This window comes from Dreissena polymorpha, chromosome 16 (genome assembly GCF_020536995.1).
Source record: "Dreissena polymorpha isolate Duluth1 chromosome 16, UMN_Dpol_1.0, whole genome shotgun sequence".
Lineage (NCBI taxonomy): Eukaryota > Metazoa > Mollusca > Bivalvia > Myida > Dreissenidae > Dreissena > Dreissena polymorpha.
The window spans coordinates 9,254,663-9,271,075 of NC_068370.1; the positions used below are offsets into that span (position 1 = coordinate 9,254,663).

General features: G+C 33.9%; 1 protein-coding gene across 1 annotated transcript in view; it reads left to right on the plus strand.

The window, feature by feature from the left end:
* The window catches only part of LOC127862998 (polypyrimidine tract-binding protein 3-like), a 115,707-nt gene that overhangs the window by 12,779 nt on the left and 86,515 nt on the right, over nt 1–16,413 (plus strand). Inside the window, exon 2 of the mRNA XM_052402330.1 lies at nt 2,497–2,544. Coding sequence (XP_052258290.1) covers nt 2,509–2,544 — 36 coding nt within the window. The 5' untranslated portion in view covers nt 2,497–2,508. The remainder of the gene's footprint in view (nt 1–2,496; nt 2,545–16,413) is intronic.

Below are 16,413 nucleotides of genomic sequence, written 5' to 3' on the forward strand. Positions count from 1 at the left end.
CCGCGGTGTCAAGGCGCAACAAGTCGATGCCGAGTCGGCAGTTGAAACCGCGGTGGCACGCAGCAATTTGCCGCGATGCTTCGCATCTGTCCGACGAGGCAAGCCACAATATGACGCCGAGTCAATGCGCATCATAAAATAAAAATCTTTTTAAAATGATTAGTTAGTCAATACATTTTAAAAGAACAATTAATATAATATTTAAAATCATAATTAATTTAATGTATCTATAACTGAATGCTTACTATTTTTCCTGTTGCTACTCGTTACCCGATATTTTCCCGTATATTCCAGTTTTAAAGCAAATTCTGGTAAATATTTACGATAAAAGTTGTCATGAATTTCAAGAAATAAAAACATTTGCCATTTTGCGTGTCAAATACATTAAGGCATTTGTTTCTTTTTAAAGATGTGATGAAATAACGTCTAATCGGGCGGGTTTTTTCCACTGAACACGTGTAAATCGCCTGACGTGATGTTCATGTTTTTATTCAACACAAAATACACCCACACTTTTCATGCGATGTTCTACATGTCTGCATAATTTTCGTGCGTTTTTATTGAAACAAAGGATAAAGCACTGTTTATTTGACGCTATAATTTAATTGTTAATGTCGCGTTAGCATTTAAATTCGGAATAGTGTTTTGGATTACAAATTGAATAATGCTGATATGAGAATTAAATGAAACATTTACAGTTGTGCGTAATTAATTCAGCGATAATTTGTTAAGGCGCATGACGTGTCGAAGATTTTTTAGTGATATTATATATGTATATATATTATGTAAATAGTCTATTAAGCATCATATAAAAATCATATCTGCTTATTTAAATGTGAAAATAAAAACTATGAAAGTAGCGTAAATCTAGGTTTCGACGCTACACAAATGTACATATAGGTGTATATCTCTGCACTCGATCTGCCGCGTACGTATGCGGCAGATGCCGCGAAAGTACATGAGGTTAATGCAGACTCAGCATCGTTGCGCAGATCGATGCCGCGTGCCTTGGCAATATGCTGCAAGAACACACGATGCGGCCGCCGTGTACTTACATTTTGGCATTGGCGTGACTGAGGATAATGTTTGTTCCGCGTTGGCTGTACTGTAGCTGTTACACATGACACCAGACTAAAAATGAATACATGTGACAATTAACACAAAATTGTAATACTTAATGTCCATCATTTGCTGGGTCCAGACTGAGCAGTTCGGGCTAGTAAACTTTGGTTCGGGCTAGTGAAAGATTCCATCTGGTAGCCCGAACAGGCTAGTGGTTTCAAAAGTGAAATTTGCACACTGTTTCACTAAGTGATTAACATGCCATAACAGTAAACTGTATAGAGTGACAAACATAATAAAGCAGAATATGCAAATGAATCTGATAATAAACAGATACACAAACATATAAATTGAATCATGTTTCAATAGACTGATCCCGAAAAAGCACGGATTTAGAAAAACCCACTATTCACCCTGGTACAAACATTACTGGTCCATTATATCAACCAATGGTAGCTTCCTTTAAATAATAACGGTTGATACGGTGTGTGATTTTGAAAGGATTACAAATGGGTCATGTTTATTTGTACCAGCAGATTAGTGGGGTTTTCCAAAGGGTTGCTTTTTCCAGGATACATATATTGTTAGTCTGTTGCCATTTTCGAACAATATTCTTGTTAGAAATTTCTTTTTGCGAGTAAAATGAACTTCAAATTATGAACACTATTAAATTCTGTGACATTCATAAATTTCAAATGAAAATTGTTTATTGAAGTTAAAACGTATTCTCCATCTTATACGTGCAACAAAACAAAAAATTGTAATTGTCAAACTACTTTCGCTACCATGCGAAATTATTCACGTATGGAATAATTCTATGCTGTACAAGTGTTTGAATGAATATCATGTTTTAAATGGTTACTTAGCAACAGCATTATAATTTCTTTGGCTGAGATGATGTTAATTAGTTGCTTTTGTGTGATGTAAACCAGCAAAAATGTTGAGTATATAAATTATAATTTAAGCATTCAGTTGATGATATATTTAGTTTTAATAGAGGTTTTAATTGTTTTACTTTTTAATGGGTGCAATGAGTGATAAAGAAAGTTAACCCTTTCAGTGCGGGAACCGAATTTTGAAGGCCTTTGCAAACAGTTTAGATCCAGATGAGACGCCACAGAACGTGGCGTCTCATCAGGATCCAAACTGTTTGCTATTGTGATAATAATATTTGAAAAAAATCGAAGAAAATGCTAATTTTTGAAATTCAGCAGACGACATTTTAGCAGACGACAAATTTCCCAGCATGCAAAGGGTTAAGGATGAAAGTTTGTGTGTAGGTACCTTATACGCAGACCTAGCTTGAGATTGTACAATACTTATTATTAGTATTTTAAATGTTTAAAAACTGGTTTGTGGAGTTGTCATGTTTCTTGTTTGTTTGTTTTTTAACAATTATGTAAAAAAATAACTTATAGAGATTTATATTTTCAGATCCTTGCCACAATGAGTCGTAACAGAGATCATTACCCAGGCATGAAGGTAAGACTGTACTTGTCATTCAGCACATCATTAGTAATTCTTACACCATAAAACATGTGCATAAAGAATTCAGCAAACAAGATGGAAAAACAGATACTGTTGCCTGATTTTTAGCCGGATTTTTTTCGAAAAAATCTCGGCTTATAGATTGATGTTGTCGGGCGGGCGGGGGGGCGGGCGGGCGGCGTGCTCGAAAATGTTAAAGTTCTTATTTCATGGTATAACTTTGGTATGCTTGGACCTAGAGTCTTCAAACTTGACATGAAGGTTGGCCAGGATTAACAGATGACCACTGGTCATTTCAAGGTCATTCATTTGAAGGTCAAGGTCACTGTGACCTTCAATATAAAAAATGTTAAAGTTGTTATAACTTTGGTATGCTTGGACCTAGAGTCTTGAAACTTGACATGAAGGTTGGCCATAACTAGTTAGTAACCACTGGTCATTTCAAGGTCATTCATTTGAAGGTCAAGGTCACTGTGACCTTGAATGTAAAAATGTTAAAGTTCTTATTTCATGGTATAACTTTGGTATGCTTGGACCTAGAGTCTTCAAACTTGACATGAAGGTTGGCCAGGATTAACAGATGACCACTGGTCATTTCAAGGTCATTCATTTGAAGGTGAAGGTCACTGTGACCTTCAATATAAAAATGTTAAAGTTGTTATAACTTTGGTATGCTTGGACCTAGAGTCTTGAAACTTGACATGAAGGTTGGCCAGAACTAGTAAGTTACCACTGGACATTTCAAGGTCATTCATTTGAAGGTCAAGGTCACTGTGACCTTGAATGTAAAAATGTTAAAGTTGTTATAACTTTGGTATGCTTGGACCTAGAGTCTTGAAACTTGACATGAAGGTTGGCCAGAACTAGTAAGTAACCACTGGACATTTCAAGGTCATTCATTTGAAGGTCAAGGTCACTGTGACCTTGAATGTAAAAATGTTAAAGTTCTTATTTCATGTTATAACTTTGGTATGCTTGTACCTAGAGTCTTCAAACTTGAAATAAAGATTGGCCAGTACTAGAAGATGACCACTGGTCATTTCAATGTCATTCATTTGAAGGTCAAGGTCACTGTGACCTTAAATGTTAAAATGTTAAAATTGTTATAACTTTGGTATGCTTGGACATAGAGTCTTCAAACTTGACATGAAGGTTTGCAAGCACACTTAGATGACCACTGGTCATTTCAAGGTCATTCATTCTAAGGTCAAGGTCACTGTGACCTTGAATGTAAAAATGTTAAAGTTCTTATAACTTTGGTAGGTAAAAATGTTAAAGTTCTTATTCCATGTTATAACTTTGGTATGCTTGTACCTAGAGTCTTCAAACTTGACATAAAGGTTGGCCAGTACTAGAAGATCACCACTGCTCATTTCAATGTCATTCATTTGAAGGTCAAGGTCACTGTGACCTTAAATGTTATTGTTGTTCATGTATATGCATGCATTCAAAACATAACACAAGGTTTGCTCATGCCTTGAAAAGTACTTACATTTCATTTTGACCTTTGAACAATATTTCAGTAATTTAAGTATTGCATTGACAAAAACACGAAAGGTACTTTCCTGTCATTTAAATAAAAAATCCGGCTTCAATGCGGTCATCTCCGACCGCGGAACTCTTGTTTTTTGTCTTTTTGAGGTCAAGGTATTTGCAATTATGAATTATACGTGTTCATTCTATGTTACAGTTTTGCAACTTTGTAAATAGTACTATTTCAGATGAATGTTCCGTGCAAAAGTGAGCATATTGTCGACTGGTATTAAAATAGGGTAGTAGGAATCTTAAGGGTCATGAAATTGATAATGAACATACTGCAACAGTAAGTTGTTACAAGGGTCAATCACAGCCATCATTCTGTTCATACAAATCAGAACTGTAAAATAATATATATTTATCGGCATCAAATTTCATGTTGTTTTTTAAATGACATTATTGTTGACATGTAAATTTGTGGATATCTGAGTATCATCATGCCTTGGCGAAATGTTGTTCATGATTTCATGAAAACTTCAAGCCAATCAGGAATTGTTCATGAACCGTTCTCAAAAAGTTCCTGATCTTGGTTCATGAACTTTTGGACATGAACTGTTCTTAAGACACATTCATGAACAGTTTATGAATTTTTGTTGAACACTTCAAAGTTCATGAACAGTTCTTCATCTAACCATAAATACTTAGTAATGAACATTTCATGAACAATTATTTCTGATGACTTTTCTGAGACAGACTTTGAGGATCCATCATGAATAATTCATGAATTCCTTTGTGCTAGATGTTTCATAAATATTTTTGAAAGTAATATTGAAATGTCTAGCATACTAATCTTGTAGATTTGTGAAACCTGTGAAGTTAGTATGAATATGCATAGTATTTTCACCACTGTAAGTAAGAGTTTATGACCTGTTCTAGAGAATTTTAAGAACATTTGTACAAGGACTGTTCAAGAACTGCCTTCAGGAACAGTTCAATAACTTTTTAAGGACCTTTCCTGTTCTTGAATTATTCTTAAACTATTCTTGAACACTTTAAGAACTTTTTTGAACAACATGTTTCCTTCTGATGTTCTTAAACAGGTCTACACAATGTTTTTGAACATATGATGGACTTTTTAAGAATCCAATATGTTCTTAAAAGGATCTGTCATTGTTCTTGGAAGACTTAAAAGACAAGTTTAAGAACGTTTTAAGGACATCTTATTTCAAGAACAGTTTAAGATGATATCAAGAACTTAAACATTGCATTGCTGTTTTTACAAAGGAAGAATATTGTGTGCACAGGAAGTTGAAACGGAAGTCACATGGTTTATGTTATATTTGAAAATGTAAGTCTTTAATAAATTACCGGCTGAACTGATCAGCTATTGGTTCCATTTCAAGTTCTTTGGCACTGTAAGTGTAACCATTTCAGGGCAACCATTGATTAGTAAATGATTCTTGAACTGAAAATGAGACTATTCATAATCTTTTCAATACATGAATTATTCATGAACATATAGTGCAAAGTTGTATTATGAAATTTAAAGAGTATTATCAAACCACTTGTATCTCAGTTATTAGTGTTATATTTAAATTATTGTTATATGTTGCTATCAATATGTTAAGTGCTAATACAAGACTTGTTTCTTCTTACCCTGACCTGTTTGTTGAGTAACCTTTGCATAAATTGACAAATTATTGTTCATGAATAGTTCATGAACACTTCATGCCACCTCAGTTCATGAACTCTTGAAGAACTATGGTTCATGAACTATTCACTGACAGTCCGTGAACAGAAAATGAGCCATTGAAAAATAGAAGAAAAATGTTCATGAACTGTTAATGAACAGCAAAACCCTGAAGAATTTTTCAAGAATTTTGTTGTTCATGAACTGTTGAAGAAAACTTCATGCCATTGGTGTTCATGAATAGTTCATGAACATTTCATGCCATAATGGTTCAAGAATAGTTCATGAACACTTCATGCCATAAGGGTTCAAGAATAGTTCATGAACACTTCATGCCATTAGGTTTCAAGAATATTTCATGAACACTTCATGCCATTAGTGTTCATGAACTGTTCATGAACTCAAATTTCAAGAACATTTCACAGACATGGCTCATTTTTTGTTCACTGACTATTCATGAACAATTCATGAACTCAGTTCACAAACAGTTCATGAACAGTTCACGAATTATTCGTGAACTGCAGAACAACATTTCCAGGGGTGCGGGAAAAAGAGAGGAATTTGTGTCTGTCATTTGACTGTTAAATGTGTGGATTGGTCAACCCACAAAATCAACGAAAATTGATGTCCCACAATTAGTACTGATTTTACAGTATGTTTTTGTAGGGGCTAGCTGTTTGAGAGTTTATTTGAGTTCTTAAGGTTAGAAAGAATGGAAAGAATGATTGTTTTGTTATGCCATTTAATTTGGACCAGCCAAGAAACATCATGCATAGAGAACGTACTTCCATCCCCCTTACTGAAAATAAGTGAGAAGGGTGAGTAATAGTGCAACTGTACCAGACTTACTACATACACCTTGTGATTGATTGCAACTTACAAGGGCTTTTTCGTCCTGGACTTACTGATTACTGTACTTGAAATTTCAGATATTTGTGTGTAGAAAGATGAAATTTCTCAAAAGAAACACCATGTTGTGTAAGAAAGGACTTATTTCAGTGAAGTCTCAAGGGAGACAACTCTTGTTGTAGGTTTATGTATTTGGCAGATTTACCTCCCTCAAAATATCTTGGTTTATTGGATACACAATCATGTATTGTCATGGAAATGTTAAGTTTACTAAACATATAACTTTTTGTTATCTTGTTATAGTCAAATCACTGTTTTTGTTAGCTCCCCTGTTTTCAGATAAATCTTAACTACACAACTCACCCATATGCCAAGGGCTGCGTCGGTGTAATGCTGTGGTTAAAATCAAATTTTCAATACCTCCATATCACAGTTTTTACTCAAAGTATTCAAAAATATGTCTGTATTTTATTTCGTAAACATCTGATGAAATTATATAACCATAATTTATATGATGGCCAGGAAAAGGCTTAGTGTTCGTGCTGCGAATGTGAAGTTAGCTGATTGGAGATAGGAGATTGCAACGTTTTCCAAGTCAGTTTTAAAAATGCATTCACACCCTTGTATGCATTGCTGCTATAGTTTAAAAACATAACTTAAAACTGTGTGTAATTGTAAGACAAACATTCTTTATGTAGTTTAAATTATTACCATTTCAAAATAATATTAATTTTTGCATATTTTTATAATGTTTCCTCCCTTTACATGGGGCAACAAATCATTCTTATCACCAATGCCGATAAGGCAGGTATCTAATGTTTGCTTTTATGAAAATCCACTTTGTTGGTTATCTCTACATTGATTTGCAATATTGCTTGTGAGATAACCTGGCAATAATTATATTTATGAAAGATTTGTAACACTAGTGATGTGAAATGCACGTGCTATGCATGCTGTTCTATGCATTGCTATGCATGCTGTTCTATGCATGCAGCAGTTGAGTTTCAATCTCTTCTGTGTTGTCTTTCTTATATTTCAAGCTGCCAGATCAGCTGTTTGAAACTTGTCTTGTATATCATTTTTGCCTACATAACAGTTTTGACCTTACATTACTGACAAATTGTATGGAAGACTTATCTAGCAGAGTTATTTTGGTTGATTTCTATTAAATTGGGATTGTTTGCTTGCTTAAGTAACAATTAAATGATATACAATATACATGAAACAAAAATCAATTTTATTGGCTTCATTTGAAAAAAGTTTTTCTACCTGAGGGGGGATCAATTATCAGACAGGGTCTGTTATTGTTTGGAATATTAAAATTCTATCTCTGCTTAGCATTAGCCCATGTTCGTGTGACAATATGTTTGGATAATCCATACAACATCAATGCCTATGTTGACATTTCAACTCTGTGTTTGTTTGTGATACAATGGCCCTATTACAGAATGCTGGCCAGTTAATACAATCAATGGAAATGATGTGCTAAAAGCTTTTACCATTACTAATATCTGAAAAGTGTTAAACAAACACTGTATGTACTGTAGGTTGTGGAGATCAGCTGTTGTTGTTTTTTATCTTTCAGTACCAATCTTTTGATTTTAATTTGTTTTAGTAGGGGCCTAATTTGTGCGCCAAAAAAAAAAGGAAACCCAAACCCATTCTTGAAAGAACGAGTAAGACAAGACACCTTCATTTTAGACTAAATTGTTTGGTCAACTTGATTAAACGCGTTATATGTATTATTGCACACAAAAAAGAAGAATTATTTTTGAATGTTAATACAGTGATTTTTTTTTCTTTTATTTGTTACAGCCTGTGACCATTTAAATTGGGAAAATTAGCGCTATAAACCGTGAAATTGGGAAAAATAGCGCGATAAACCCTGATATTGGGAAAAACTAAGCATTATAAATATGATTATAAGTAACAGAATTAATATTGTTTTTAAGTGCATGTTCAGGTTTTTTTCTAGCCATTTTGGGAAAAGGAGTCTGGTCTAATTGGGATTTTTTTTAATCAGTAAAAGTGGCAAATTTGGAAATTATTTATCGTCAAAAAGGACTAAATTAAAGATATATATTTTGTAGGATGTTTAAAAAATAAAGTTGAGATTTAGAGTTAAGAAATCATAATTAAGTCATAAGAGACTTCTTTCTTAAAAAAAAAAAAAATGTTTTTTTTTTTGGAAATTCTTTTTTGGGGAAATTTTGGTCAGATTTTGGGGGAAAAAACATGGAATTTTGGGATTGGGAAGCAACCAAAAATTGGCGGTAATTTTGACCAAAAAAAATCACTGTAATAAAAATGATTATAAAATTATCAAAAAAGTGTTAGATACCAGAATGAGAAATAAAAAAAGACTAATGTTTGTTACCTTTTCAGATAATCGATCAATAATTTACTTTTAAGGTCATAATATTGCAAACCCATTGCTCAGCCTTGCCTCAAAGCTTAAAGTATTAATGTAGTCTATTATATGTGATAACAAAAATGACTTTGCTGTGATCTTCAATATTGTAATGTAATCCTTGATGGTTATTTGTTTTACAGTAATATTGCTAATTGAATGCACAGTTAATTGTAAAAAAATATTACATATCAGGAAAAATATCTTCTCTGGTGCTTTTGGAGGTATATAGTGCGCAGAGTTGCAATTTAATTCAGTAAACAGAAATCTGCTGGCAGTTTTTCCATCTAATGGATCATTGAATAATTTATCCCCAGGTTCCAAACGCTAATGCATTTGTGAAATTGAAAATGGACTGGTGAAAAAGGGGCCCCTGAATTATTAATTTGCCATGGGGTATTAGGATTGCATGTTTTTATCAGGACAATGTAGAGCTTTTTAAAAAGAACTGGACCCTGGTTACACTATTATTTCTCTCAAATATCTAATATGTAGTGTGTTATGTTACTTTTCTCTTCTAATAAGCCTTTTTCCCACAGTAGACTTGAGGTCATTATAAAGCCCTCATCACCCGAAAAGAAAAAAACAAGCTTCCAAATGGTGCAGTTATTTCCCAAAACTGATGCCCCAAATACATATATCTTTCACTAAAATGCTGCCTACGGGATTCACACCAAAGCATTAAAAAATGGTCACTCAGTCTTACATGTTGAGGTAAACCAACTAACCCAGGAATTGTGAGATGGTTGACCCTTTCCCACTCAAAAGCAAAGTGAAAATTGTTATGTGCAAACAGCATAAAACCAGAACAGCCTGTGAGTAGCTTGCAGTCTGTTTAGGTTTTATGCTGTTTGCTGCTAATCAGTATCTTAGGGTTGGAAATGAAGCCTTTAAAACTTGAATCTAATAAGAAAAATCTTTAGTTAAATGTAACTTTCTAAGGGACTTCAAGCGCTTCAAAATATGTATCAAAGTGGTAAAGGGTTAACTGACTGTATGACTGAAATGCAGTGGATGACCTGACTGCTAATGTATGACTGAAATGCAGTGGATGACCTGACTGCTAATGTATGACTGAAATGCAGTGGATGACCTGACTGCTAATATATGACTGAAATGCAGTGGATGACCTGAGTGCTAATGTATGACTGAAATGCAGTGGATGACTTTAAAAAGTCTAAACAAACAAACCAAAATTCAAAAACACCACTTCTGTTTCCATCTTGAAAATTGTTTTGATCTATCAATATGTTTGAGAGCTACCAATATTCTGGTAAGTATAAAAATGTGGTTGTGAAATTATGTGTCAGGGGTTTTTATCTGATTTTGGGGAAAGGGCCTGGCCTTTTTTGAGGTTAAAAAAATGGCACGAAACGCCGGATTTTAGAAGAAAAAATCACGTGAAAAGCCGGATTTTGGGGAAAATAAGGAAAGTTTTAAATAATCAATTGAACATATGTTACTATTTTTAAAACAAATCCAAGGCAACAGATAATTTAATTATGCAATATTTTCAATATTCTACACTGGATTAGGATAACTTATGTATTTAAAGGTTTAAAAAAATGAAATCTGGGGGAAAATTCACCTGCTGAGGTGAAAAAAAATCCAAGGGGAAAGGGCCGATTTGATTTTCGGCGGGTCTCAAAGAAGGAAAAAAACCTCTGTGTGTATGATTTCACTGATTACATGTCAACATGTCTGCAGGGATAGTTTATACCAAAGATTTGACGGTGCTTTGCTAGAGATGTGATTGAATGCTTCTCACCAGTGCTGCCAGAAATATGGATAGATCACTCATTGGAATAGCGTAATGTGAAGTTTTGTGGGGCTCAATCTGTTACCGTTACATCATTTATGTTTCAACAGTCTGTTACATCACTTGCAGGAAATATGTCCTAGAGATGTTTGTTTGTTCACTTTGTTATTCTGTTGCATCACTCACTGTTACTATATCACATATAACTATATAAGTTTGTTTCATTACTCACTGTGACTATGTCATCAGGGCCCTTGCTACACTTTGGGGGATTGGGGCCAGGGCCCTTAGACGGGGGAATTTCGCGTCGTTTCGGGCGTAAAGGGGAATTTTTAAAAATCTTTTCAGCAACCAGTCAACACTTAAAATTGCTTAATTTTAATGTTATTTATATTAATATACATTTAATCAAAGGTTAATAGCACGATACCAGCTTGCAACATAGGTATAAAATAAAAAATTAAAAAATAAAAATTTGGAGGGGGGGGGGAATTTTAGCTGAAATAGGTGGAAAAAGTATACTATTTTAAGGGGGGAATGGGGCCGAATTTCACCCCCAAAAACGATCAAACGAGGGCCCTGATCATAGACAACTATGTAAGTTTGTTTCATTACATACTGTGACTATATCAACTCTATACAAAATGCTGTTTTATCACTAACTCACTTTTTCTGTATAACTGGCTACTTGATACTGATATAATTGTCACATTTGTTTTTTTTGTATCACTAACTGACCCTTTCATAGTCAACTATAATAAAAAATACTAGTGCAGTTCAGTCTGTTGAGCTGTGACTATGTTGGTCTACTATAACAAATAGGATTGTGCAATCCGTCTTTTGCAGCACTCATTGGGACACTATATAGTTGATATTTTACAGTTCAATCATCATGTAAGTGATATTAAAGTGTTTGTTACCATAACAACTGTCTGTATGTATGTAACATGAGGAGTCAATCAATTTTGTTGGACAACACGTTTTGCACCATATGTTTTATCATTGTTATCATTCATTGAACCTAACGCTTGACGATATGTGTATCTGCATATCGGATGGCTGTCAAAGCTTATTGTAGGCTCAAAATCTGTCCTGATGCTCTTCCTTGAAATTAATGATCGATCCTTGACAATTGGGACATAAACGGAATTAGTCTGTGCCCCTGGTTCTTGACAGTTTTGGAATGTGTAATCGTATGGGCCACTTATAAATAGGAAATTTATACCCCATGATGGAACTTGGTAATGCAGAGATAACACATGTGAAGGCCTTTGTTTTAGGATCGATATCGAGTAGGTTGACTCTCAGTTGATAATGCCTGTAAAAACCTGCTTGGGCTTAGTTGCAAACATATTGCAATTTTATTTTCATGTTTTTTGCAGGCATCTTTGTCTGTATTGCTGTTTATCCTGTTATTTTGTTCAATAAAGTATTTACTGCTACCTATGGGATGGCACAGCCCTCAGTGTTCATCCTTTCAGTTTCTGTTGCTTCTGGGTAGCCAGATGCATTAGACAGGTCGATTGAAAATGCCTTAGGCTTGACTAATCAGACAATAATTATGATTTTATAGGCATTGAAATACTTTGTAATTTTTTTTTTTACAAATAATCCTGAATAGCATTTCAGATTCTTTCATCTAAAATATATGAACCTTGCTGCATTATTTGAACTTACTTATGTTAACAAATTACACCATTGACCATTGTGATCAGCTGTTTTAATTGAAATGTAGAAATCATGTGTAATAGCACCCATGTGATGGAGGAAAAGTTTAACTGATTTCCAACAAGTGCTTTGGGTACAAGTTGTCATGTGCTTTGAAAAGATTGAGACATAGACTGCGTGGTAGCTGTGTATTGTAGACATGAATTGACTTGACTGCCTGGTAGCTGTGTATTGTACACATGAATTGACTTGACTGCGTGGAAGCTGTGTAATGTAGACATGAATTGACTTGACTGCATAGTAGCTGTGTATTGTAGACATTGAATTGACTTGACTGCGTGGTAGCTGTGTATTGAAGACATTGAATTGACTTGACTGCCTGGTAGCTGTGTATTGTACACATGAATTTACTTGACTGTGTGGTAGCTGTGTATTGTAGACATGAATTGACTGCGTGGTAGCTGTGTATTGTAGACATGAATTGACTTGACTGCTTGGTAGCTGTGTATTGTAGACATGAATTTACTTGACTACGTGGTAGCTGTGTATTGTAGACATGAATTGACTTGACTGCATGGTAGCTGTGTATTGTAGACATGAATTGACCTTCCAATACACTTTAATTACGATTACAAACAAAAAAAACCCTAATATTTGTGTAAACAATATTGAAGGTCAAAACAACTAAAGCTTTGAATGTTTCAGATTTGCATCACCTTCAAAAAAAAAGAACAAAAACACACGTAAGCTACATGTCTGATAAATCTGGGTGTTTTTTTATTATTAAACATTTAAGGTTGACATAATGTTTTCTGTAAGTTTATAATTGATCATATATCTATTGAACTTAAAAATGGCACATGATTTTGTATTATTGCTACCCCGTGTCATTAATTTGGAAGCAATTATACTTGCTTGAACAGGACATTAATAGAAAAGAGATTTCAACTGGCAAATGTTTAATTGGGTCTATTCATATTTGTTTTCCATTTGATCAATTGTTCGGAGAAGTGTAATTGCCCTTGGGCAATTAGTGCAAGACACCTAGGCAATACCCAGTCACTATTCATTTCAATAAAAATATATTCAAATTACAATGTCAACTTTGTCGAGACTTGAACTTTTATCTGGTTCTCTCATTCTTTAGAAATTATTTCCAATATTTAAATAATGGTTTAAATATAAATTTTTGAAATGAATGAAGATAGAATAACTTGATATCGTGATTGAAGGACACTTATTTCTTCCACACATTATGTGCATACAATGGCTTCCTATTTAATTAATTTCTACCGCAACCTGTGTGATAATTTCTTGCCAGAACAAGTCTTAAATCATTGTTCAGATTCTTTTTACAGTAGCATTTAGGTTTTAAATTGCTTATGTACTTAGTTATTGAATTGGCGAATTATAACATGAATTTTTAACTTTTTTATGCATGAAACAGTTTGTACAATTTTAATTGATTATATATACTTTAAAAATTGTTACAAAATACAGGTGCATATTTCAAACTTTGAAGGTATTTCCAAAGACACTTAAGCACTGGTTTTTCCTAGCAAAGGCACTTAAAGATAGTGTCTAATTTGCTAAAGTTTTTTGAAATTAAATGAGACTTAAAGTAATCTGATTAACTTAATATGAATACTATTTATAAGTCAATAATTTGATGAAAACTAGGTTGACCTCAAACTTAATGTCTGCATTTTGAAATGTTTTTCAACTTGCAGTTCAAGAAAATCTATTAAATAAGCATCTATATGTATTGTTAGTCAAAGTTGATATATCTAACATTTATATATTTTAATAATGCCTCGGCTTTGCTAATGGCTGTCGGAAGGGCATTATATATATAGTGTTATTCCTGTCCGATTGTGTGTGTGTTTGTTTTTGAGAGTGTCTGGGACATTCCTTTTCCGACTCATAACTTTGTTGTACGTGAGATGATCATTATATCAGGATGTAGTGTCGTGTGCAAACCCATGTTGCTCTCTTCAGGGTCAAGGTCGGCTGAAATAAGTATCAGATCATCACAATATGTGGTGTGCAACAAACTGTTGTCTCTCTTCAAGATCAAGGTCATAGTGGGCACTTGTTTTGCACATATCTTAACTGAATATAATAAGAGTTCATTCAAATGTGTGTATATTCCATAAAGGTATAAACTGAAAGTACATTTTGAGTAAGCCCCTTAGCCCCTTAAGTTTGTATTTCATTATGACTTATCAAAATAGATTTGCTCAAATGATCATCATATCAAGAATATGTATCTCATGCAACAACCATGGCACTCACTGCATGGTGATGGTCTACTTGGACACTTGAGATTTTCGCATAATACTTAAACGTATATAGTTAAAGCTTTTGTGTCTTATAAATAACTTTGTTGTGCATCATGTCAAAGAAAATTGGCTCAAATGATCATTACTTCAAGTAATCATGTTGCTTGCTTAGAAGTCAACGTCAAGTTGTATATTCATTTTATTACCAATAACTGTGTTGTGCATCACAGCATTTTGAAATTGATTTGCACAAATAATCATTACATCTGGACAATGGGTTGCGTGAACAAAATAAATTGTCAGTTGGACTCTTGAAGTTTGTGCTTAGTCCTTGGTATTGAGACATTAGTTGCCACAGACAAGCGTTCCAACGCTTATTTCGACAAGGCAAATCTTCGTTCCTATGTTGTTTTTACAACCTGGAAATTTTTAACTTCCTTATTTTGAGTACCCAGAAAATTCTTCCTACGCTGTTTTGACAACCCGGACAATTGTTCCTTATTTTTTTTTGCATTTGTTCTTAACACTATGTTGACAGCCCGGACATTGTTTACCACAGTGACATAATGACATCCTGAAAATTGGTTCCTCTATTATGACTATCCAGGACTTCCCATACAAGTTGCATTTATAAGAATTGGTGCCAATTTTGTGAAAGGAATAAAAAATGAGAACAGCATTAGAAGTTGATATGTTGTCCTTAATTTAATTTGTAATAATGATGTTATGTCCTAGAAAGTACAGAAATGAAACGAAGCTTTTTTACATTTATAATATATACATATATAAACACAATAAATTTTGCACACAAAAGCACAAAACACAAAAAGAAGCACTTATATACATTTATATGAATATTGATGTAAATTGCTGCATGGAAACAACTAAAAACAAATTCCCCACAAAACACCTTGCACCTTCCATTTGCTCCTCATAAATAACGCTTACGACTGGTGTCACATTTAAGTTTATTAAAGCAAGTCAACATTTTAGGTAGGCAATTGACAGTGAAAACCCTTCTCAAAATTAGAATATTAACAATTTTCCCTAGAAACTAATGTCAAGCATTTGTAGTCCTTATATGGTATTAATGATAGTAAACATTTATGTAACCGTGACACTTCTGTTCATTTGTGCATCTGCAATTTTTGTAATCATTTTAAGATGTCATGTTGTAGTACAAAATATGGTGTTCCAATAAAAGTCAATGTCAGATATGAGTAATTATTACAAAGGATCTGTAAATACATTCTTAAAATTGGTACATACATGCTTAACTTTTCACGTTATGTTTGGCATATATAAACACTTTTTTGTGTCCAGTGCAAAATAGCGGGGGCACCTGGTTTATTGTAAACTATGTTTAATTATCCCCACGCTTTTCAAAAAGGATATTGTGGTTATCTCCGCTGTCTGTCCTGTTGTCCGTCCTGGCCACTAGCTCCTCCTACACTATTAGCACTAGAACCTTGAAACTTACACACATGGTAGCTATGAGCATATGTGTGACCCTGCACTATTTGGAATTTCGATCTGACCCCTGGGTCAAAAGTTATGGGGGTTGGGGTGGGGCTGGGTCAGAGATTTTTACTCATTTTTTTAGGTTATTTTTCATTAACTTCTTTATTTCTACACCGATTTACTTCAAATTGATACTGAACCTCTCTTATGACAATACGGTCAATCTCAACTATGCATGGCCCCATTACCAACGCCCCGCCCACATAGA